The sequence below is a fragment of the Salvia hispanica genome, chromosome 6 (assembly GCF_023119035.1).
Source record: "Salvia hispanica cultivar TCC Black 2014 chromosome 6, UniMelb_Shisp_WGS_1.0, whole genome shotgun sequence".
Taxonomy (NCBI): domain Eukaryota; kingdom Viridiplantae; phylum Streptophyta; class Magnoliopsida; order Lamiales; family Lamiaceae; genus Salvia; species Salvia hispanica.
The window spans coordinates 47,792,181-47,817,834 of record NC_062970.1 but is presented as its reverse complement, the minus strand read 5'-3'; the positions used below and the strand labels follow the sequence as shown (position 1 = coordinate 47,817,834).

The 25,654-nt window shown below is 34.5% G+C and overlaps 3 protein-coding genes and 2 non-coding genes across 5 annotated transcripts; 4 read left to right on the top strand and 1 right to left on the bottom strand.

The window, feature by feature from the left end:
* The first annotated feature begins 5,787 nt into the window (after positions 1–5,787).
* Positions 5,788–8,105, top strand: LOC125197002 (ferruginol synthase-like). The gene is made up of 2 exons (XM_048095692.1): positions 5,788–6,644; positions 7,420–8,105. The coding sequence occupies exons 1-2, from the start codon at positions 5,793–5,795 to the stop codon at positions 8,020–8,022; spliced, it is 1,455 nt and encodes a 484-aa protein (XP_047951649.1). The 5' UTR covers positions 5,788–5,792; the 3' UTR covers positions 8,023–8,105.
* A 1,770-nt stretch (positions 8,106–9,875) lies between these two features.
* On the top strand, positions 9,876–12,083 carry LOC125192471 (xyloglucan endotransglucosylase protein 6-like). Its single transcript, XM_048090051.1, has 4 exons — positions 9,876–10,096; positions 10,180–10,280; positions 10,963–11,156; positions 11,552–12,083. The coding sequence occupies exons 1-4, from the start codon at positions 9,937–9,939 to the stop codon at positions 11,967–11,969; spliced, it is 873 nt and encodes a 290-aa protein (XP_047946008.1). The 5' UTR covers positions 9,876–9,936; the 3' UTR covers positions 11,970–12,083.
* Positions 12,084–22,295: 10,212 nt separating this feature from the next.
* Positions 22,296–22,367, top strand: TRNAM-CAU. Its single transcript has one exon. It is a non-coding gene; the product is annotated as a tRNA-Met (tRNA).
* Positions 22,368–23,514: 1,147 nt separating this feature from the next.
* On the top strand, positions 23,515–23,586 carry TRNAM-CAU. Its single transcript has one exon. It is a non-coding gene; the product is annotated as a tRNA-Met (tRNA).
* A 600-nt stretch (positions 23,587–24,186) lies between these two features.
* On the bottom strand, positions 24,187–25,400 carry LOC125195616. The gene is made up of 2 exons (XM_048093749.1): positions 24,849–25,400; positions 24,187–24,609 (listed from the first exon to the last, which is right to left on the bottom strand). The coding sequence occupies exons 1-2, from the start codon at positions 25,398–25,400 to the stop codon at positions 24,187–24,189; spliced, it is 975 nt and encodes a 324-aa protein (XP_047949706.1).
* Between the last annotated feature and the right edge of the window lie 254 nt (positions 25,401–25,654).

The window sequence follows — 25,654 nt, the reverse complement described above, 5'->3', positions numbered from 1 at the left end:
ACAATGGTTGAGTTGGTCCAAGTCAAAACACACACGCGCCACGCGGTCTTACTTCTTCACCTCCATAATTTTACAATTCATTATTATAAATAATTAATTTCAACCTATTCCTAAAATTAGTGGACTTTTATGGAGTAACACATTCAATTTGTGAATTTGATCCAATTGCAAATTAATGTGAACATTAGTTAAGCTGTTTAACAAAGAGATACTAGATCTATCTAACTTTTTGCTGAGAAAGAAGAGAAGTACAATTCATCTAATATAGGTGACCTTGAACGTTTTCGCAAATAAATGTATTTCTAATGATTTTCGCATTTTGGATAAGAAAGTGATAAACATGTGAATATGGAGTAGTATACTTCTAGAACCAAAAGTGATACACGTGTGAATATATAATATACCTCTAGATCCAATAGTAGAAATATTGTGTACACTATTTACATTATAAACATCAAGCATATAATCTTGAATTTATAATAACTAACATTTTCGTTCTTTCTCTTAATTTACCATACCGTAGCATTCTTCTTTTCTTTTTTACTTTACTAATTTTATCTTAATTCTCATGTCATATCTATTATATATATTTTTATAGGATAAAGAAAGAATTTTTATACAACAACTAATAATAATTGCAGCACGTTTATATAGATATAGAGATTGACTTTTCCAATTTTATTAGTACTAGTATCACGCCTGTGCGATGCACAGGTTAAAATATTTTTAAAAATTAATGTTAGATTATAAATTAATTAAATGAAATTAAAAATAATATTATTATACTAAAAATTGTATATAAAATGACTATGAATTTTATGCAACTAAAACATATTCCCTCCGTTCCTTATAACTAAAAGAATAACTCTAATCTACATTTAACCAAACTAAAAGTAATAATATAAATGTCAAAAAAGACTGAACCCGGACATGCAAATTGTACATGAATCGTTTCTCCTAAAATTTCAACACGTGAGAAGTATTTATAGAGATTTTGTTTTGTTTCATTATAGTTTTTAACTTCCCTCATTCATCTTCGAAACTTTCATTTCATTGCAATATAGTGACACTAAACACTAAAAACCCAAACCTTGAAACCTAAATCCTAAACCCTTAATTTTAAAATATAATCATCATGACTAACAAATGAGCCAAATATCAATAAAATTCTCCCTCCATCCCCGTTCAAAACTATTTGTTATTTTTATTTCAAAAAACCTGACATTTGTTGATGGAGGTATTTGTCGTCGAGATTTTTAAAAGGCGAGTTATCAATATGCATAAGTTAGAATATAAGATATAAGTCAATCCATGTTAAATACCATTTGTTATAAGTGTTTGGGATCCTGGCACGGTGTGGAGTTAGTTTTGCGGGAGGCGAGGTCGGGGTTGGTGGAGAAGTTGAGAATATTTCATGGCTCCAACTTCCAAATTTGAGGAAAGCCATGGAGATTCTATGGTAGACCACTTTGATGAAACTTTGCAACGTCTACAATGAGGGTTTTGGCGCCAGATTAAGATAGGTCCACGATGGGGATGGCTGTTGCCCGCCTTGCATGTCTTCATGTGGGTGAGATTGCCGATCGTAAGATAGCATCACCATTATAATAATGAGTTTTAGAGAGAAAAAAGAGAGAGAATTATGGATGTGAGAGGAAGAGAGTGACTGATACTATTATACTAATTAAAGATAGGCATGTTAAAAATTAATATAGATCGGCTAAAAGAAAAATTATGAATTATTCTCAACTCTAAGTTCGTAAAGATCTACGGTGCATTCATAATTTTGTTGAATGAATTCGTAGTTTATGTTTGTTTCACCAAAAATATTTAATTTTTGAATTTATACAATTTCAGACAAAACATATATCTTCCACATATGATTTTTAACCTGCAATTCCTATACTAAAGAGTAAAATATAGCCGGTGAACTGAATTACTGTATTTATACCAAATTTTAGATTCCAAAGAAAATAAAAATTCAATATTTTTTCTCTAAAAAAAATAGAATCACATTAAATTTGATTTAGTTTAAATAAGAGGAAAATACATAAATTAAAATAAAATCCAAAGAAACAATATAAAATAACGTTTGCATCTCCGGTGGCAAAATTTCATCATATAATGTCGTAGCAATGACATTGATTACTTTTCGGCACGTCACAAACTCCTTACACTATTTATAGTTTAAGTTAGAATTAATGCATTTAATTAATATGTTAGTTTAAGTTAAGAGGTCCTTTATTAAGTGACATCTCATTACACTTAAAATTCTATTTTAATTACACTAAAAAATCAATCTCAAATTTACGGCCTAAAATGAAAAGTGCGAGTAACATGGGACGGGGGGAGTGTATGCAAGGAGATAAATGGGGTGTTACAAAATCTTTCATTTGCCATGATAAAATTAAAACTTTGACATGTGATGCGTGGAGAGAAGGAGATGTTACAAAACCTTGCACTTACTAAATTAAAAACCTTGAAACTTCCCTATGTTTAAAACTTAAAAAGCTTTTCATCTTCTACATTAGAAATGCAACAAACATCATAACATAATTTTATAATAATTATAATTGACATATGAAACTGTCGGCTATAGTAATGCTCAATAATTTCCACACCTATATCATAAAATGCCGATTAAGATGCATAAATTCAATAACTAAAATTAGTTTAAATTAATTTTTTTTAATTCAAAATGGCAAACATGTGAATATCTCCCAAATATCAATAAAATTCTCCTCCGTCCCCGTTCAAAAATTTAGCATTACAAAATAATTTAAAAATTGAATAAATTCACAAATAATACCATACACTACTATTTGTGATGATAAATATAAAATTAAAATTAAAGTATTTATATAAATATAAAAATATTTGTAATAAAAATAACATTCACATAAACATCTAAAAGTGAGTATTTTAAATTAAACTATAATTTATTGTATTTTAAATTATCCATTTATTGACAATTTAAAATAGTACATATTATAGTTAAATTGTCTATTGTACAACAATATACTAAGATTATCAAATTGATAATTTTGTAGGAGTATTCATTTTAATATTTAAAATTAGATTACTATGAGAATTAGAAATTATTCCTAAACAGTAGTAGATAGTATTCTAACTATAGTACAAATTTACAATTATACAACAATAAGTAGAATAGAAATTACAATGAAAATAGTAAAACAAATCGAACTATAAGTTGAGTCGAGAAAAACCATCTTTCCGGCCCACAAGACAAATTACTTCCAGCTATTTGCTCTCGGATTGACATATTGTTCCTATAGATTAAAGAACTTCTTCATAATATGTAGAAACACTTCAATCTATTAGACACTAATGAACTTGATGAACCTTCAAGAAGCAAACAATATAATGCTCCTAAAATGTACACTAAAATATAGAAAACTTTAGAAATGAGGAAAATGCTATTGTTGATGTATAATCCATCAACAAATCAATGTTTTTTATAGATACAAAATAAGAATGCGAAAGGTTACGTAATTAAGTCGTCTTAAACCACAAAGTTAAAGCAATGAAGGTTACAAGAAATGAAAAGCCAAATAAATTTATTTATATGATCATGATTGTAATCAATTAATCAATTTAATAACTTTTGTTTATTGTGTTAACATCCTTCTCATAAAATAGTTATATAAAAACTCCCAAAACTCCCCTTTTATATATGTATAGATTAGCAACTTCTCCCAACTTAACATTTTCTTCAACTTCATTAATAGGGGCCATTATTGTAACTATAAGCTTTTATCCCTGCAATATTTTCTAAGCCCCTCCTCCCCATTAAACCTTCAACACTTTAGATATCAAACACATTAACTTGGAGGGCATATGTTACCTTCTAAAAATTTCCTAAAGTAGAAATCATTTTTCAAAAAAAAGGTTTGGAAAGGGTTTAAGCCCCTCTCCTCATGAACATTTGTCCGCCACTGGATATAAACTATTTCTATGAACGGACGGAAAAAAAATGATAATATTTGTATAAGATGAATGGCGAATATATAGTATCAACAAATATTTTCGCTCGATAATTAATAGTATGCTAATTTTGCCGTATAGAACAAGGCATGGTTGACAAAATTCCCTGTTAATTAACTCCATTACATTCACTAGCTAGTTTGGTCCACATGGGCATATGTTACCTTCTAAAAATTTCCTAAAGTAGAAATCATTTTTTTAAAAAAAGGTTTGGAAGGGGTTTAAGTCCCTCTCCTCATGAACATCTGTCTGTTACTGGATATAAACTATTTCTATGAACGGACGAAAAAAAATATAATAATACTTGTATAAAATGAAAGATGAATATATAGTATCAACAAATATTTTCACTCGATAATTAATAGTATGCCGATTTTGCCGTATAGGACAAGGCATGGTTGAAAAAATTCCCTGTTAATTAACTCCATTACCTCCTCCACTAAATAATACTCCTAGTATTTAGTTAGTCTACTTCCGAAAAAAGTACTCCTATATTCCACATTTATTTCTTACGATAAAGTGAAATCATTTTAAAATCAAATTTGATTCCAAGTCCATATTGTATATTTTGATTTTAGTATACTAGCATTATATTAAAATATAAAAATATTTTTAAGTAGTAGCAACTTCTCACTAACTTAGCATCTTCTTCAACTTCATTAATAGTGGCCATTATTACAACTTTAAGCTTTTATCCCTGCAATATTTTTTTTAGCCCCTCCTTCCCATTAAACCTCCAACAATCTAGACATCAAACACATTAACTTGGTGAGGTTACCTTATAAAAATTTCCTAAAGTAGAAATCTTAAAAAAAAAGGTATAAAAATATCAAATTAAAGATAACTTTATAAGGATTCCAACGAGATCTCAATTGCATATATTCCGACGATGTTCGGATGATGAAATTTGATATTTTTTAGTTTAATTTTCGTAAAATGTTGATAACCAGATTTTTATCAACAAATACATCAAAATATCTCAATAAAACCATATAAAAATCTCAATAAAACCATGTAAAGATCTCAATAAATATGTGTTGATTTTTCTTGTAATAGTGTTGATATTCTTACGTCATATTGTTGATATTTGTAGTACACTATGTTGATATATAAAAACATTCACGAAAATTATCATATGATAACATAATGACGATATTACCCTTTTGTTGATATTTTGTCTACTATTTATTGAGATTCGTAAGATTTAATCCCATCCTCTCATTTTAAAATCTAAGGGTGGAGATTTGGTCTTGATTTTGGATTAGGGTGCTATAAGCATTAGAATATGACATATTAAAGCAGTAGAATATATATAATATTATATTTAAAATATAATTCGGTTATTTGGTTTTTCGGTTTATTTTTCTCCTGAACCAAACCGAAAAATCAAAATTTTTGTATTTTTAAAACCGAACCGAAACCAAACGAACGGAATTTCAAAATTTCGGCTAGGTTCAGTTCAGATATTCGGTTTTCGATTTTTTTGCTCACCCCTAACAACGACCAAAGCAGAGAACGATAAAAGCACGCGACTCGGACTATGCTCGACTGGACTCATTCACATCAAGCACGAGCTGGAACAAGCGCATGCAAACAAGAAGATGTAAAAGCTCCACAGAGACAAAACACACACAGCCACACATTCACATCTCTATACATAGACCATCTTCTCTTCCTCAAAGAAGAAACGTGTTCAAATTGTCTATGATTTGTTACACTCTCTAGATTGAATTCGGTTATAAAAGGAGGCTTATTAGCATACAAGGGAGAAGAAAAAGCATTAGAAGATGGATTGCTTTTTGTTTGCTGTAGTCATGGCTGTAATGTTGTGGTTTATATTCCTCCGGGGGCCGGGGCCACGGCTCCCTCCGGGGCCCAGGCCCCTCCCGATCATCGGAAACATTCACCAACTAGGTAAAAAAAATCCGTACGAAACGCTGAGGCAGCTGGCGAAAACGTACGGCCCTCTGATGTCGATCCGTTTAGGCAGTGCGTACATGGTGGTGGCGTCCACACCGGAGATGGCCATGGCGCTCCTCCAGCGCCATGGCCAGGCCTTCTCCGGCCGGTACGTCCCCCACGCGATGGAGGCGTGCGACTTCAGCAAGCTCTCCATGACCTTCGGCCCGGCCGGGAAGGCGTGGCGCGACAAGCGCAAGATGTGCAAAGAGATCGTCTTCTCGGACCGGTGCCTCGAGGGGAGCGAGCCCCTCCGCCAGGAGATGCTGCAGAAGCTCGTGGACGCGGTCAACGTCCACTCCGACCGCGGGGACGTGGTCAACGTCCACGACGTGGTGTTCATGGCCAACCTCGACCTCTTGCTCTCCACCATCTTCTCCTTCACCTCCCCGGACACCGCCGTGGAGTTGAAGAAGAACATGGACGATTTCTTCTCCTTGTTCACTCCCAACATCGCCGACTTCTTCCCCATTCTCAAGCCCTTGGATCCGCAGGGGATCAAGCGCAAGGCGGAGTTGAGCTTGGGGAAACTGTTGGCCAAATTCCGTGAATTTGTTGACCACAGGCTGGAGGACCGCAGAAGGAACAACCCAAAGCAGGATCTGCTCGAGGCAATCATCGATATCGCCCAAGGAAACGACTACAACTTCACCACACAAGATATCCCTTATTTACTTTTCGTAAGTTCCTCTGTCCTTGAAAATTTGTCACTTATTTCTATTTTCGTCTATCCCTGAAAATTTGTCACTTTTCATTTTTTCTCCCTTCGTCCCTGAAAATTCGTCACTTATTTCTATTTTCGTCTATTCCTGAAAATTTGTCACTTTTCATTTTTTCTCCCTCCGTCCGCGAATAGGAGTTCCGGTTCACTTTTACCATAAATGGTAATAGGGTCTCACCTTCCACTCAAATTCCATTTAAAACTAATGTATACAAGTGGGACCCGTATCCCACTAACTTTCTTAACATTTCTTAAAATCAGTGCCGTCGAAAAATGGGACTCCTAATGGGGACAGAGGGAGTACTTATTTTGGTAGTGGGCCTCACATTCCAGTAACTCATCTCTCTCACATTTTATTATAAAACTAATACGTCCTCAGTATTCAAAAATAGAACATTTGAAACGGCACGGGTTTTAACGCATAATTGGTAAAGTAAGAGAGAGGAAGAGAAAAAGTAGTGAAAGTAGAGTTAGTAGATTGGTCCATGTCCTAAAATAGAATAATTCTAAAGTTTTAATTTTTAAGGAACGGCCCAAAATGAAAATAGTTGCTATTTTTAAAAAATTGATGGATTATATAAAAGTAGGACCCACATGCTACCAACTTTTTCAATCCACTTTCTATTACATTTCTTAAAACTCGTGCAGGGTCAAATGGTGACAAATTATGAGGGGCGGATGGAGTATTTTCATTTTCTCTAATTTTTTTTCTAAAAAAACTATAAATATACTAGGAATTAATCGTAGGAGGAATAGACACGAACTCGTTCACGGTGGAGTGGATCATGACGGAGCTACTATTCAACCCGGACAAACTCAAAAGGCTAAAGCAAGAGATAAAAAGTGTAGCCGGAGAGAATGGGCAAATCCGGGAGGCGGACATCGCGTCCCTCCCGTATCTGCAGGCAGTGATCAAAGAAACCTTTCGTTATCACCCACCAGGGCCTCTTGCGGTCACCCGGATGTCCGAAGCCGATCAAGAGGTGAATGGTTATATGATCCCAAAAGGGACGCAGATACTCGTCAACACGTGGTCAATGGCAAAAGACACGAGCATCTGGACCGATCCGGAATCTTTTGAGCCAGAGAGATTCCTTGACAACAAACTGGACTTCAAAGGCCAGCATTTCCAGCTTATACCCTTCGGGGCGGGCCGCAGAATATGCCCCGGAATGCCCTTGGCAACCCGGATTCTGCAAACGACCACCGCGGTTTTGGTTCATAATTTTGACTGGAAACTTGAGAAAGACAAGGATCATCCGGACCATAAAAATGACAACTTTGCGATAAATTTGCGCAAACCAGTTCCACTTACAGCTTTTCCATTTAGAATTTAACATTTGCTCATCTTATGTATATTGGAAATTATCAATTGTATTACTATTTGAGCATAAATATTAAAAAGTTATATTGTATTAAATGAAGTAAAGCAAAAATAGGAAAAAAAATAAAATATGAAAGATAAACAGAGTAATATAGAAGAGAAAATTAAATGTTTTATTTTTTGTAAAAAAAAATTACTACTGCTCAACTAAATCGAGTAGTTCCAAGAATTATGCACCTATCTCACTTATAGAGTTTAATATCATTCCTTTTTTTTTTTTTTGTTATATAGTTTAATGTCATTCTTTAATTACTTTGTGAACAGTTTTTTTAAAAAAATAATTTCTTTAAAATAATTAAATTACTTGGAATAAATTAGTTCCGAGTACAAACAATTTAATAAAAGAAAAAAAAAAAAAAATTGAATCCCAAGCCCACAACTTAAATAATATCAGGCCCACTAACTCAATAAGTATAGCCCAATTATTCATTTATTTCCAGCCCAACTCACTGTCATCATTACCGCACGTTTTGCCGGCACATGATTTTAGAAGTTATTGGTTAATGTATTTAACTGGAGAGAGAAAATATGGGTGTAAGTATTAAAATAAAAAGAAAGAAAAATGAATATTTAAATAGGAGTGAAAAAAAGTGGTTGGGCGTATTAATTGGAGAGAAAAAGTTTCTAAAAAAGAAATGTGTCATCTTAGTGGTAACAAACTAAAAAGAAAAATGTGTCATCTTAAATGAAACAGAGAGAGTAATATTTAGTACGTATTAACGAGATCAATTTATAAGATAATTTTTGAAATTTTTGTCCAACAAATAAAGAGAATTTACATGTATGTAACGAAAATAATTTATAAAATTTTTAATATTAAATTAATTAAATTTATAATTAAGTCATTAATTATTGTCAAACTAGATTTGACCGTTAACTTTAACTAAAGTGTTAACTTTGGACCAAAACATATTGTTTGGGACCAGAAGGTAACAATCTTAATGTAAGGGACCAAAAAGTTTTTTTAAGATAAATGTAAAGGATCAATTATGGACTTTAGTCTTAAATTAAATACTCCCTCCATTTCCAAAGGGGGTGTTCGATTTGCAAGATTGTATCCGGAGTTAAATTTGTTGTGTATTTGGTACATGAGATTCAACTGCACAACTCAATACTAGATGAATAATCAAAGGATAATTAGTCATAGCCAACCCCCTATAACTAAAATAATCTCACAACTCAATCCTAGATTGTATCTTTGATATTATTTTATCCTGCAAACCGAACACCACCAAACAGTATGAACTTTGGGCTTGACACGAATTTTAATGCATTATTGGTAAAAAGTCAAAGAGAGATAGATACAGAAAGTTTTTTAAGTATTGATAGCGGAGAATGAGTCTCACCTCATCAGAAAGAAATTGTAATGTTCATGCTCTTTAGGGATGTACGAAAAAAGAAAATAGTGCATACTCTTCAGGAATGGAGGGAGTACCCATTAAAAATGAAACACTTTCCTTTTTAGTCTGTCCCATTAAAAATGAAACGTTTCTATAAAAGGTGACAATACTCTCTCTACTTTTTCTTCTCTCTTTTTTAACTCTCTCTCCGTTAACTTTCAAAACAATACTGTATAAAATCTCGTGCCGAAAAGTAAATATTGCATATTTAGTGGCGCGAAGGGAGTATTTTTTTTTTGCCAATGAATGGACTAAAGGCATAAATGCTAAGCCAAATCATAGCCAAGGGCTCCAAGATTTTTTATTTCTTCCTCGGAAACAGTCTCCAACGTGGACTCAGAAAATGTACACCAACATCTCCACTGCCTTTATATACACTCATCAGTCATCACACTCATCTCTCATTCCACTCACAGCAATCACACTTAAAAATCTCTCGCAGTTTATCTGTTCGATAAATTGCTCCAATGGCAAACCGCGCTGCAATTCTTGCTATTTTCTTCGCATTTGCGACGGTGGGCCTCGCGAATTCCTCGAAATTCGAGCAACTCTTCCAGCCTAGCTGGGCGTTCGATCATTTCACCAATGAAGGAGAAGTTGTTCACATGAAGCTCGACAATCACTCCGGTAGTACTCACTCCCCTTCACAGCATTGCTCTGTTTTTTCTTGTTTTTGCCTTTTCTTACGTGTTTGATTTCTTAAAATGAAGGAGCTGGATTCTCTTCGAAGAGCAAGTACTTGTTTGGGAAAGTCACTGTTCAGATCAAGCTCGTTGCTGGTGATTCCGCTGGAACCGTCACTGCTTTCTATGTAATCTCTCTCTCTCTCTCTCTCGAGTAAAAATGTGATCTTGATAAAGGTTTTTTGATTGCTTGAGCTTAAAAATGTGATCTTGATAAAGTTTTTTTGTTTGTTCGAGCTTAAAAATGCGATCTTGATAAGTTTTTTGGTTTGCTTGCGCTTAAAAATTTGATCTTGATAAAGGCTTTTTGTTTGCTTGATCTTAAAAATGTGATTCTTTTCATACTATAGTTTCATCTTGAGTAAAAATGTGATCTTGATAAAGTTTTTTTGTTTGCTTGAGCTTAAAAATGTGATTCTTTATAGTTTCATCTTGAGTAAAAATGTGATCTTGATAAAGTGCTTTTGTTTGCTTGAGCTTAAAAATGTAATCTTGATAAAGTTTTTTTGTTTGCTTGAGCTTAAAAATGTGATTCTTTTCATACTATAGTTTCATCCTGAGTAAAAATGTGATCCTGATAAAGTTTTTTTTGTTTGCTTGAGCTTAAAAATGTGATCTTGATAAAGTTTTTTTGTTTGCTTGAGCTTAAAAATGTGATTCTTTTCATACTATAGTTTCATCCTGAGTAAATATGTAATCTTGATAAAGTTTTTTTGTTTGCTTGAGCTTAAAAATGTGATCTTGATAAAGTTTTTGTGTATGCTTGAGCTTAAAAATGAGATTCTTGATGGGGTTTTGTGAAATGTGCAGATGTCATCTGAAGGGCCTTACCACAATGAGTTTGATTTTGAGTTCTTGGGGAATAAAACAGGGGAGCCTTACCTTGTCCAAACTAATGTTTATGTCAATGGAGTTGGCAACAGAGAGCAAAGATTGAACCTTTGGTTCGACCCCACCACAGATTTCCACTCTTACTCCATTTTCTGGAACCAACGCCAAGTTGTGTAAGCTCTCCCTCTCTCTCTCATTGCAGCAGATGGAATAATATGTTCTGAAAAGTGGAAAGAAAGCAACTTTTGACACACCATGTTGGATAAAGATTGAATCTTTATTCACAATCATATACCCTACTACATCAATTTGCTATCTTTTGAATTATTGCTTGATTTGGAGACATAAATTTGGGAAATCACACATTAATATTTTAATCTTGGTGGTGTATTTGGAATATTGTTTTTGGAAATTGCACATTTTAATGTGAAAATGGTAAATTAAGATGCGAAATAAATCAGAATTCAACCAAATTTCGTGATTTTATAGTCATTGAGTAGGGCCTTTATGGTGGAAGGGACGTTGTTTGGCAAATTCTAACATTTTTTCCTTAAATCCTAATTTCGAGATTCTTGGTGGATGAGACCCCTGTGCGTGTGCACTCAAATTTAGAGCACAAAGGCATCCCCTTTCCCAAGGACCAAGCAATGGGAGTCTACAGCTCAATTTGGAATGCTGATGATTGGGCCACGCAAGGTGGGCTTGTGAAGACGGACTGGTCCCACGCCCCCTTCGTCGCATCCTACAAGGGCTTCGAGATCGACGCGTGCGCGGTCCCCGAGGTGGCCGCTGCCGACATCCAGAAGCAGTGCAGCAGCAGCGCCGAGAAGCGGTACTGGTGGGATGCGCCGACCGTGTCGGAGCTCAACCTCCACCAGAGCCACCAGCTTGTGTGGGTGAGGGCGAATCACATGGTGTATGATTACTGCTCCGACACGGCTAGGTTTCCCGCCACCCCGGTCGAGTGCCAGCACCACCGCCACTAGTGTGTGTTTGGGAATGTTTCTCTAGTCATTTGACATGGGCTCCATGTTTTATGCTTAGCTTTTGTTCTATGTTCCATTTCATTAGTTTTACAATAAAATCTTTGTTCATGGCAATTATTGGTGAGATTGGCTATGACAAATTAAAATTGGTCCTATAACTAATATTCACTTTGTCTTGGGTAAAATTTATGGACCCCACTATAGAGTTTCATTTCTCAATTTACTATATTAATTATTTTAATACTTCTAAGAATAACATTTATTATGCTATAGTAATAAATCAAATTTATTTCAAAAATTTATTTTGAAAAAAATATTAACACCCCAAAACTATGTTATTAAATTTTATAAACAACTATGGGAAGAAATTGAGATTATAATTCTAAAAATGAACAATTGTTATAAAATATGAAATTGAAACTCGTTTTGATTGATTTATTTCAACATGTGAAAGTTGTGAACAATTAAAGAGGATATTATTTGAAAATAGTGAACCTGCATGCTTTTAAAGCAAATTCATTAATGGCTACAAAATATTCAAAATGAAAATGTATGGATAGAGTGAAATAATTTCATTTGGTTAGTTTATCGTTTAAATTTATAGTTTAAGATGTGTTTGAACGAATTGTTGTGCAAAGAGCTCTTTTTAGCATAATGAAATAACTAAGAAAATCACAATTTTAAATTTTCAAACTCAAAATTATTAAAAAATAAAATAAAATTCCAAAATAAGTTTTGCCAAAAATAAATTAAGGACCATCATCATAAGATGTGATGCTATAAATAGTGAAACAAAGTAGTTAGGTTTGAATTGATGTACTATCATTGGATTAAATTTTTAGTGGACTACAACTGTATAAAAGGATGAAAAGAGTTTACTAATTGTGATCCAATTAATTTATCAACTGTGTATTATCAATAATTTAGTGTAATCATCATTCAGGTAAAGCTTGATTATATAAGACATAAATACACCAAATGCAATAATTGAATGTAAGATAAGATAATGGGAAGCATTGTACAGACCAATCACATAATTTAGAAGATGAGAAATGATTGCTTCTTCTCTTCATCATTACAAGTACAATAATTCAGTCAAAAAGTACTATACATTTTCTATCCACTATTCATTAAACAAAATATTTATTGTTTGTATAAGTGTGTTAAAATAATTAGAAGAACACATGAAATATACTCCATGTACATTGTTTTTTATGATGAAAGTTAAAAACATGGGTAAAATATAGGACATATGTACTGTGTTTTTGAATTCAAAATTAATGATGCTTTCCAATTGCCATCCCCACATTTTGAATTATTGGCATCAATGTATGTGACAACTAAAGAATTATGTTGCCCTTTTTTATGAATGAATTTGGACCACATTGATGCCATGGTAAAATGAAGGACCATCAATTATATTTTAGTATTTCATATACTCTAATCATTATGTAAAATATATTCGGTCACAAAAAACTTAATATATTATTTTTGTTTTACCTCTCATTCATATTCTAGTATAGTCTTGTTTTGTTGTAACTTCATTCATTCTATTTTTTCCCGAGTTCTCTGAATAAAGATAGGCATCCATCCACAATGAGTTTATGAAATTATTAATAAATTTTTATATTATAGTATTGGAAAAATGTCTAATCCTCAATTATTTTAAGTTAATGTTATTAACTTTTTTTAGAATACTGATACGATCATGGAAACCGTGCATCAAGGATTTCAACTACAGTTGGATTCAACCGGAAACCGCTCTATTGAGATGATATCCAAAAGCTATGAAACTGCCACCATCGTCTTCGTCTTGGAAACAGCTTCGCGTGGGTATCTTGCACATCTCAATCGGAGTTCGAATGAGGGAGTTATGGCGATTTTACAGAAGTCGCGCAAAATCGGCGGAGAGTTCCAGAAGGAACACCCGGCCGAGTGTTTTCACTCTAAAAATCACCAGACCGGGTGATATGGCGAAATAGCGAGGGAGTCCAGAGAGAACACCCGGGCGGGTGTTTTGCACCCTGCAATTCATCCGACCGGGTGAATCATCCGAGACTTAGATTTTGTGGGCTTTTTTCCAAATTTTGAACCTCTAGTATATATACCTTTTGATGTCATTTCATTTGCTAGATTTTTGCTGAATTAAAGATTCTACCCTAGAGAATTTTTCCTCTTTGAGGAATGTATCCAATTCCTTCCTTGAAAGTTGCTTGTTTCAATTCCATAGATTGATTTAAGCGGTGTATCCATTGGGTAGTGGAGCCAAGGGGTGATAGAGCTATTGAAAGTTGCCTAGGATTTTTTCCATTCTTTTGGTCAAGGTCCTATGGTCATAACTCTTTTATCTCATCATTATACACATGATTTCCATTCCTAATCTTCCATCAATTCTTGTTTAGATTCAATTTTTGTTGGTTGGATCTTTTATTATCTTTGTTATTTTTGTTAAATAGAAAATCAATCCCACAAAAATACCTAGATCAAGCATCATCAATGGATAAATTCTTGAAAAATGAATCATAAAATACTCGGATCCTCATCAAATACTCTTATGGAATTTCTTAATTTCTTCCTCTTCTTTTTTTTTTTTATGGGTCTTATAACAATAGCCCAGTTAGTATCTAATGGAACACACTTTTATTGGCCCACTTTAATTTGGGCTTAACATGTTAAAATTGGTGGATAGCTTGTTTTTCATATGTCCATTTATTTTTGGATCCTAAAGCTAGTGTGTAGACTCGACTTACTTTGATTATGCCTATTCTTGTGAGGTAAAATATCCAGAATAAACATACTAGTACATATGAATTTCGATCAAAATACGGTCCGTCATGTGTATTTAAGTATCAGTCGGGAAAATCATGAAATTTGGATTTGTTTTCAGTTATCATTGGGAAAAAATAGGTCGTCTACGTATAATATATTCTTCATGCTTTCCTACCAAATGATGATATTTTATGAATAAACGATATTGTTTAACTCGCCAACGATGACGTTCACGCATGGTTTCTCAGCTTTTTTAACATAAAACTTCACCAAAAGAATTCACTAGAGGATAAGTCAAAAAATCATGATTTCCTAATTGATTTTTTAAGTTGTGGCCATAACTATAATTTAACCAAATTTCATAATTTTTCCAGCAATTTATCTTTTTCACAACATAAAATTTATCGTATATTATGTACTAGCTTGAATAATTTTCTTCGAAAAACATAAAAAAAAGTAAAACTAGAAAACCTTCTTTCCTTAATTTTCATTCTAATTCATGATACGAGAAATCGGTGTGACTCATTTTCCCATCAATGCGAATATGCACTAAACCAATTAAATATTCATCTATTTGTTCATGCATACTTATGAAATAATAATAGCAATTTATGGAAAACAAAAAAGTAGTCGTTAGGTAAAATAAATACATAACCGTATTGACACGGTCGGACCATTCAAACGTTTTCAAAAATGCAAAAATAAATTGGAAAAAGTGTAGTAGTAAATGCTTTGAACCGTCCATAATTTATATCTATATTTAATTATTTATTAATGAATTATTTATATTTGGACGGTTCGGACCAACGCGTTTTCTTCTAGAAACTACCAAATTTCTCATGTTAAAAATGAAGTATAGATTTGGTTCTCACTACTTTTATCCTTTTCGAATTAGTATAAAGAGATTTAAATAATCCTCGTGTCCATGTTTGATTAGATTTTGTTTGTATGTGGGGTGGGTGCTTTTTCATTTTTTTGAATTCCAATGTACTAACTGAACCGGCTTTAAAGAGAATAAAGTCTAATTTGAACCCAAATATTGGTTTCTCTTTGTAGAAAAAGGTTGAGTAGGTTTATATTTACAAAATTGTCCAACAATCATAAAGAAAGTACTCCATAATTCATCGAATCGGATACAGTTAATAATATTGTCGCAAGTAATGAAAGATAACTGAAGAATCGAAGTGAACTCGTAGGTTCAGTAATCTTTCAATCCATCCATCTTGCATTGGAATCGAGAATTGACGATTCATGCAATAATTACATGTTGCTTTTGCTTGAAAGCGAAAGCGTTTTTGGATTCATGACATTTTGATGAATTATGAAGTTGAGAAATCACATTAATGTTAGGGAGAATCATCTGATTTCAAGTTTTTGCGTTTGAACTTAAGTGATAGGAATGAGATACTATCAGCGTATATATATTTGACGTAAGGATCAAAGCCTCTTATTTAGAGAATTAGCCTTGAGGTTTATCTTAAGTTAAGATTCTTAACTGCATAAAGGAAAAAGAAGTTATCAAAGACTATATTTTACATAATAATAAGTCTTGTAATAGATCGATGGTCGTTCGACCCATGTTTATGCTAAATTAGTTGATCACTTAATCGAACAATTGATAAATAGGCATTATAAGAACATCAACAATAAGAATAGGCCAGCCATAGGCCAACCACTCTCTCTTTGCCACCTCATCAGCACTAATAAACCACCTGCCACATCAACATTGTACTCAAATAGGCTAGTCTTAGGCCAGCCATAGGTCAGCTGCAATAAAAATAATTCAAAAACAACTACATTTACGGAATAAAATTTATGATTAAATTACGGAATTAAATTTACGAGATATATACGGAAAAATTCATTCATTTCATTAAAAAAAAAGGTACATAGATAAAAAAAATACATGAATTTTTTTTTAAAAAAAGGGCTTCCACACACGAGCCCCGCCGATCTCTACTCCTCGTCGTCCTCGCCGCCGCCACCCGGGGTATCTGAGCCCGCGTTTGAGCCCTCCACCAGTGCCCTCGTGGCATCCAAATCCACCTGCATCGAGTGGAGAAACCTCTTCTCCGTGGGTCAGTTGCGACCTTGCATACCGGGCTGCATCCCTCCCTTGGATCGACGTGTGAGACGAAGCCGTCAAAAAATCAAGAGAGGGACGATAGATCGTGTCCCCCCTCCCGGTGACCCCTTCATACCGGGCTGCATCCCTCCCTGCCATACCGGCATCATCCCCATCATCTGCTGCATCATCTGCTGCTGTATCTGGGGCATCCCCCTGCATTCCCCCTGCGCTCCCGCCATCATCCCCATCAACTGTTGTCAAGGGACGTTAAACCCTAGGCCCATCTGCCCGCCCATCTGGCCCCATCCAGATCCCACAGGTACCGTGGGAGTCTGAGATCCGCTCGTCGCCGGACTGGACTCATTGTTGTGGTCCATCGCTCGATGTTGTTCTTGTACCAGAAATTTAAGAGAGAGAAAACTCGTTAAAACAAGTGGTTCAAATGAAAATGAAACTAAAATTGCGTATATATAGGTTTTCAAAAATAAAAATAAAAAATAAAAATTGGGCGTTGGCCAATCGGCACGCCACAATGGTGGCCACCGCATCGGCCAGCGCCCTCAAATCGGCTAGCCCATGCCGAACTTTTCACCGATTCGCGGCTGGCCGGTTCCAATGGTTCGGCTAGCCGACCGGCTAGCGACGCGAATCGGCTAGCCGGTGGGCTAGCCACTATTGGAGATGCTCTAATACTATATATTGGAGCATATATGATGTTCCAACAATTCTTCTCATGTGACATATTTATGTGCATATTATTTATTTTTGTATTTTTTTATTAGTGTTTTTAGTTAAAAAGGTGGAACAACTTGTTTGTATGTGGGGTGGGTGGTCAGCTAACATTTATTTGAGTTCAAATGTATTAACTGAACAGGCTTCAAAGGAAAAAAAACAAATTGATATTCAACTCAAATATTGACTTCTTCTCAAAGAAACAGATTGATGTTGGATTCACAAAACTGTCCGACATTAATGTTGGAATCAGAAAATGTAACTTGTGAGGTCAAACAGTACATGGTAAATAATATCGTTGTTGGAGTAAGACGACATTGGTTGTGTGGATGAGAGGTGACTAACGGAAATGAAGAGTTGGGTAAGTTTTAATTGTAGGGTTAGTGGAAGCGGCCAAATTTAATGAAATTTTTCGGCCATGATGTGTCGATGTTGGATCGGTCGACCCCCTATACATGTATCGGTCAAACTAATTGCAAAAATGATCTTCCCCAAATTATGCATTCCATACCATCTAACCTTATTTCGAAATAGCTAAACGATCAATTTTGTAATCAAATAACCTAGTTATATAGGATGTCACCTTCTATAGCTAGCCAACTACTAATTTACATGATTTCATGTAGGTAATTAAGGGCAATTTTTGTTAGGTGTGGAAATAGTTGGTATTGATGATCATAGTTGACTACCTACTATCTCCATTGCAACCTACAAAAAATATATCTGCATAAGTATTTTTTTTAAAATAGAATCAACATTTTCCCTTAATTTTTCCACCTTACTGTAAATAACTTGAATTAGCAAAAATTAAGGAATTTATAACTATCACACACAACTATAATTGAATCGAGGAGCTCTTATTAAATAGAGCCTTGTAGTGTGCTTTAACTTAATCATTTAAGCTAAATCTTTTTATAATTTATTACACTAATTTAAATTCAGTGAAAATAGAAACCACAAACATTTTTAGGTATATATAACAATTAAATATTCGTACATTTTGACTTCAATTGCAATTTATTAATCTAGCTGTAACCAAGTTGTTCCAGCTGAATTGCACCACAATACTATATATTGCCTATTGTCTTAATTAATTGTCACTCGGTTAAAGTTTGACTTCATTCCTATAGAAACTCAATAACTGTTGGAAATAATTATGATTGAAAAGAGTTATTGGAAATAATTTTGACTAAAAAAAATAAACAGAAAAAACATAAATTTAGATGTGTTGGAAATCATCCCATAACATTTTTTTATGGTAAAATTATAATACTCCCTCCGTCTCCTACCACTACAAAAAAATGCTCATTAGTGACAGATTTAGTGAACAACAGACAGCTAAAGAATTTGTGACGGATAAATGACTTAAAAGTGGTAGTAACTAATTAGTGACAGATAAGTCCGTCACTAACGCGAAACTTACCATGACAGCGCTACTTTATTCGTCATTGAGTGGGTTAGTGACGTTAGTGCGGATAAATCCGTCACTAAAAAATTTTAGGGACAAGCTTTTTGGTGACGGATCCGTCAGTACTGAATTTGTCACTAACCGTGTGAAGTGATGAAATTTCGCTGATTAGTCACGGATAATTCTGTTACTCCTAAATAGTGAGTTTTTTGTAGTGTACTATGTGTCCCACCTTGAAAAAAATACTAATACCGAGCGTGTTGAAAAAATTAATGTCATTTATATATTAATTTTATAATAAAATATGAGTTAGTGGAATGCTGGGATCCACAACTAAAAGTGGTAAAAGTGAAGTGGGAAAATTAATATAGGATGAACCAAAATAAAAAACTAGAGCACATAACGAGAGATAGAGAGAGTATCAGATTTGGTAGCTAGCGAAATCAATCACATGTAAATGACACCACCGATGAATATAACATTATCGTCTATTCATTACAAAAACGACATTGTTTTGTTTTGAAAACATCAACAATATACTCCCTCCGTCCCAGATAATTAGTCTCAATTTTCCATTTTGGTCCGTCCCACATAATTTGTCTCATTTCACTTTTACCATTTTTGGTAGTGGACCACATATTCCAATAACTCATTCCTACTCACATTTTATTATAAAACTAATATATAAAGGTAAGACTCACATTCCACTAACTTTTTCAACCTACTTTTCATTACAATTCTTAAAACCCGTGCACGGTCAAAGTGACCTGAATTATCCGGGACGGAGGGAGTATTAATTACACATGACTCTTCCTATGTCCATAAAAAATAGTCTCATTTGTGAATCACGCGGGTTTTAATGAAAAAGTACAAGAAAGAGGAGAAAAAAGTAAGAAAAGTAAAATTATTTTTTTGGACATCCCAAAATGACAAAATAAAATTTTTACTATCATTTCACACAAATTCAAACTTTATAAAGGTAAGACCCATATTCCACTAACTTTTTCAACCTATTTTTCATTACAATTCTTAAAACCTGTGCACGGTCAAAGTGACCTGAATTATCCGGAACGGAGGGAGTATTAATTACACATGACTCTTCCTCTGTCCATAAAAAATAGTCTCATTTGTGAATCACGCGGATTTTAATGAAAAAGTACGAGAAAGAGGAGAAAAAAATAGGAAAAGTAAAATTATTTTTTGTGGACATCCCAAAATGACAAAATAAATTTTTTACTATCATTTCTCACGAATTCAAACTTTATGATTTTTCGATCGATTTTTTAGAATTACATGAAAACCCATCTTTAGTAACCGCGTTAATAAAAACGACGCTTTTCCAATAAATCCACATTTACACGTTTTTCCAAAAAAGATACCGCATCCCTTTTTGACCCGACCCGACCCGACCCGAAAAAAACATCCTCTATAAATAGAGAATCACTAGTTTCTCACTTCACTCCAAAAGCAGGAAAAAATCACACACCTCAACACCTGAATTCACACACTGGAATTTCCTCGAACACTTCATGGGCATCAAATTCCTCCTCGCGCTCCTCGCGCTCTCCGCGTTCTTCCTCTCGCTCCACGCCGCGGCCGATCCGGATCCGTCGAGATCTCCGCTCCAGAATCCGGAACCGGAGGGATCATCCGCGGATCCACCGGCGGAGGCGCCGGCGGAGTGGGAGAGCAGGAAGATCGGGAAGCACCGCCGCTCGTCGGACGGATCGGTGGCGGGCGGCGGAGTCATCATCGGCGGGCTCGTGACCGTCGCTTTCGCCGCGGTTTATTGCTACATTCGAGTCACTAGGAGGAAACGCGGTGACAATTTGGGTTGATTTTTGGTTTTTTGCTGGGGGATGTGAATAGTAGATTGGGGATTTATTGTAGGCGGTGAATTTGGGGGTTTGAATTCTGATTATTTTGAGGTGATCGGAATGAGTTACGGATTTGGTAGAGACGACGATTGGAGGGGAATTTAGCTTTAGCTCTGGGATTAATTTTAGCTTGAATTAATTTTGTTACATTGAATTGATTAATTTTTTATTGGTTAAAGATGAATTCTGAGTCATTTTGTATTATTTTATGCTTTTATTAATAAATATATCCATAATACATAAATAAAGTGAAAGTTTTATAAGACTAATTTCGATGGATAGAATAAAATACTAGTACAAAAATGAGATTATTGTTTAGGGTCGTTTGAAATATAACAAAAGAACTCCCTCCATCCGCGAAGATATACTCATATTTTCTTTTTAGTCCGACTCATTTGCATGTTGTTTCATTTCATATTTTTACCTATTATTTTTCTAATTTTTTTAAATCAAGCTAAGTTAAAGTGAGATAGATATTTGCTTATAAAACAAAATACTCATTTCTACTATCCCCTTCGTTCGATAAAAATAAAAATTTTGAAGTTTACACGGGTTTTAATACAAAATTGAAAATATTAAAGAGACGTAGAAAAAAAAAGTAATTGTAATTTTTTAGTAGAGAATAAGGCCTATCTTATTATCGAAAAAACATACCAAAAAAGAAAGACAATGTTGATGAGACGACCCAAAATAAAATAATTAAACATATATTATCTTTATTAGTTTTACTTTAAAATCAATACGATCGATTATACTAATAAATAATGTGTTAAATCGGCCAAAACTATAATAATAATTATTATAAATATTAAAAACAATCATGTTCGTGTTTTGCATCATTTTTCAGTCTTGACCGAAGCATCCTTGATTTGGTTTTTTGTTTTCTTTATTTATTTCTTACTACTATGTAGGAGTAGAATATTTTTTAATGAAGAAATATTTCTTTATTAGCACATTTCCCCATTCAACTTGCACCTCCAATACTGCTCCAAATTACTCTAAATTACACATAATTTCATGTATAAATTATTATACCCTTTATTATAACTAAAAAAACAATTTCTCTTCTCGAAGTGCACCATGCTCTCTTCAATAATTAGCGGCTTAACTATTAAGCAATAATGAAGCTACTAATTAAAAATCAAAAGTGCTTCCCATTATACATTATAAATTTTATAATAAATATTTAAAAAGTGAACCACATCTTGTAGTTACTCGGATAGCCTAGGGAAGGGTTAGTAGAAATTTTTTAATTGTATAATAATTATAGTATGATAAGTACCACTATTATCATCTTCTAATTAGAATGTGAATTTGTATTACTTGAAAAGAAATTATGGAATGAAACATCCATTTACTACTGATTTTAAATTTAAAACTCACTACTTCTAACATAAGTCAAACTAATATTGTCGTCGAGCCCATAATGCTTATCAATTATATATTAATATTAGAGTAAGAATAATATCAAAATCAAAGTGGCGCAGCGGAAGCGTGGTGGGCCCATAACCCACAGGTCCCAGGATCGAAACCTGGCTTTGATATAAGTAGCTTCCCAATTTATAATTTTTTGATTAACTTTAAATATTTTTATTTTTTTGCAGTACCTTAAATAAATGAAATAACCTTTTTAATAAAAAAATATAAATAAATATAAATTATAACATAAGATTATAATCTCTTACTAAAACAACACAAATCAATCACAATTTATCTCACACAATAATTGGAATCACAACACCGGCAATTAACCATACATTAACATAATTCAACAATTAGATTTTCACAAATTAATTCTTGAGAGCTGAACTTACCATCATCTTCCTCGGTCGCACCCGACCTAGTCACAAGAAGGTTCCGAGGGCACGGAGCCCTCCTTGGATCAGTTTGTAGCCTTCTATCCACTAAATCAATCAATATATATCAAGAATCCAAAATTAAACACAACTGATTATATGTTCATGTACCAACTATGGAAAATTAATTGGGAAGTGTATTTGGGAAGTTGCAAGGCCTTGGCTTTTGAGCGCCACAAGCATAAACATACCCGGATGTTTGTATCGGCGTTATGTTCACAACAATCGGCGACGACGACGACTGCTGTCAAACCCTTTCATCACATGAACCTTATTCTATATTATTAATATACTATCAATCATTACTTTATATTTTAGATATAAATAAAAATTTGTATAATCTATTATCAAAATTATTGATAGGCTATTTAATTAATTATATATTATTAAAATTTATGTAATATATTAGAGTATCAAAATTGATGGAATAAATTTCCAAATAGCTAGGTTCCAAATAATAAAACTTTATTTAAAGGTTCTCTTGAGGATATTATCAAACTAGACCTATGGTGCAATTCAACGTAATAACAATCCTAACACTGCTGGATTAATTACCACTATCCAAATCATCATGAGTGTGTATTATTGGCAAAGAAATTCAAGTAATATACTACTACTACTTATTTGATTTTAATGTGGCCTAAACATACTACTAACATTATAGACTATGGAATGACACATCCATTTCTATTGATTTTAAATTTAAAATGTCACCAGTAGCATTGGGCTTATGGGCATAAGACTTCTAACATAAGCCGAATGAGTATTATCACTAAGCCCATAAAGAAGATAATTAAAAATATCAATTAATACATTAGTTTAAAAATAGCATAAAATCAGAGTGGCGCAGCGGAAGCGTGGTGGGCCCATAACCCACAGGTCCCAGGATCGAAACCTGGCTCTGATATGAGTAGCTTCCATATCTGATTACTTTTGATTAATTTATTTATTTTTATTCTTTTGCAGTGTCTTAAATAAATGAAATAACTTTTTTAATAAAAAATTCTAATTAGAGGTAATTTCATAAACATAATTTTTAATTTTTACATAAATTATACAGTACTACAAGATTATAATCTCTTACTAGCTCTGATATGAGTAGCTTCCATATCTGATTACTTTTTGATTAATTTAAATTTTTTTATTCTTTTGCATTGTCTTAAATAAATGAAATAACCTTTTTAATAAAAAATTCTAATTGGAGGTAATTTCATAAACATAATTTTTTACTTTTACATAAATTATACAGTACTACAAGATTATAATCATGGTTTCTCCACTTATTTCTCCCTTATTTCTCCCTAACTCAACATTTCATTTTTACATCATCACTAATTTAATTGTTTTATTTTTGTATATAATAAAGCTAGCTAATTTAATTTATAAGACAAAACAAATAATAGTAATAAAGTTCGTTGTATTAAAACACGAGTAAACATTACAACGACGAAAATTAATAAAAAAAAAATAGTACAGGAATGGAAAAAAAAATTCAAAGTAAAAAAATTCAAGGGCGGTGGGCGCGGTTTCTATTTGCCCACAATTCTTCGATCATATCGTGTTGTAGTGCTCGATGGGCCTCCTTTTGGTGTATGTCCATGAACGCCTTGAACCGTTCATGTTCGTTGTACGGTACACCCCGGCGGGCGGACTCGGACTCGGTTGAGACACCGTGACTCGATGATGCAACACTGGTGTCGTTGGTGACGTTGAGGACGCCTTCGTGTTCATCCTCGATGATCATGTTATGCATGATGATGCACGCATACATGATGTCGGCAATATCCCCCTGGTAGTAAAAGCGCGTCGGGCCCTTTACCAGTGCAAATCGTGCTTGGAGCACCCCAAACGCCCTCTCCACATCCTTGCGTGCAGACTCTTGCGCTCGGGCAAAATACTTTCTACTATCTCCGATTGGGCATCTGATCGTCTTCAAAAACACGGGCCATTGCGGATAGATGCCGTCAGCCAGGTAGTACCCCATGTTATGCACATTGCCATTGGCCGTGAATTCGATGGAGGGGCCTAACCCGTTGATCCGCTCGTTGAAAAGGGGCGAGGAATTGAGAACATTTAGGTCGTTGTTCGACCCGGCTATACCAAAATAAGCATGCCAAATCCAAAGCCGTTGGTCGGCACCGGCTTCAAGAATGATGGTGGGATGCGTACCTGTGTAGCCGGTAGTGAACTCGCCTCGCCACGGTCAGCAGCTTCTTCCACCGCCGCAGCATACAGTCGATGCTGCCGAGCACTTCTAAAGCCGTGGGTCCTCCAAAGGCTAATCCAGCCAGGAATCAAGTGGGCCACCAAGGCTCCGCGAAATAATAAGTGCTCCCCAAATATCTCTCGCACGCCCTGACAAAAATTCTTCAGGCACTCGTTGCCAGTCGTCTCGCCGCATTGCAGATACTCATCGAACATGTCGGCGGACCCTCCATATGCCAATTGTCGGATGGCAACAGTGCATTTCTGCAGGGGCGATAGACCGAGCTTCCCTGTGGCATCTCGCTGGAGCTGGAACTCGAGGTAACGCGCGGACAACGCATTAACAAAGCGCAGGAAGAGGGAGCGGCGCATTCTGAATCGGCGACGAAATACATCTGCCGGATAACGTGGTTCCTCAGCAAAATAATCGGCGAACAGCCGATCGTGCCCACCAACGTGGTCGCGGGGGATGTATCGGCGCCGCCTGCGGATTGGCCGTTGGGGTGGCTGCTGCATTCGAGCAATCTCGCTTTGTATGAAACGGGAGATATAGTTGTTGATTGGGTTGTTGGCGAAACCCGCGACATCTCATCCGGTGGGAGCGGGAGGTACCTCCTCTTCGGAAGAAGAATGAGATATCTCCTCGTCGGACCGAGAATGAGAAGATGATTCAGAATTCATTAAATATAGATGGAGAGAGAAAATAAATGAAGAGAGAAAAGGGATGAGATGAGGAGAGAATGAAGAGAGAAAAGGGATGAGGATTGGGA

Coding starts and splice junctions, on each gene's coding strand:
- LOC125197002 (XM_048095692.1), top strand. CDS start 5,793: ATGGATTGCTTTTTGTTTGCTGTAGTCATGGCTGTAATGTTGTGGTTT. Junction 6,645..7,419: donor ATATCCCTTATTTACTTTTC/GTAAGTTCCTCT, acceptor TAAATATACTAG/GAATTAATCGTAGGAGGAAT.
- LOC125195616 (XM_048093749.1), bottom strand. CDS start 25,400: ATGCAGCAGCCACCCCAACGGCCAATCCGCAGGCGGCGCCGATACATC. Junction 24,610..24,848: donor GTTCACTACCGGCTACACAG/GTACGCATCCCA, acceptor GTGTTTTTGAAG/ACGATCAGATGCCCAATCGG.
- LOC125192471 (XM_048090051.1), top strand. CDS start 9,937: ATGGCAAACCGCGCTGCAATTCTTGCTATTTTCTTCGCATTTGCGACG. Junction 10,097..10,179: donor GAAGCTCGACAATCACTCCG/GTAGTACTCACT, acceptor CTTAAAATGAAG/GAGCTGGATTCTCTTCGAAG. Junction 10,281..10,962: donor GAACCGTCACTGCTTTCTAT/GTAATCTCTCTC, acceptor TGAAATGTGCAG/ATGTCATCTGAAGGGCCTTA.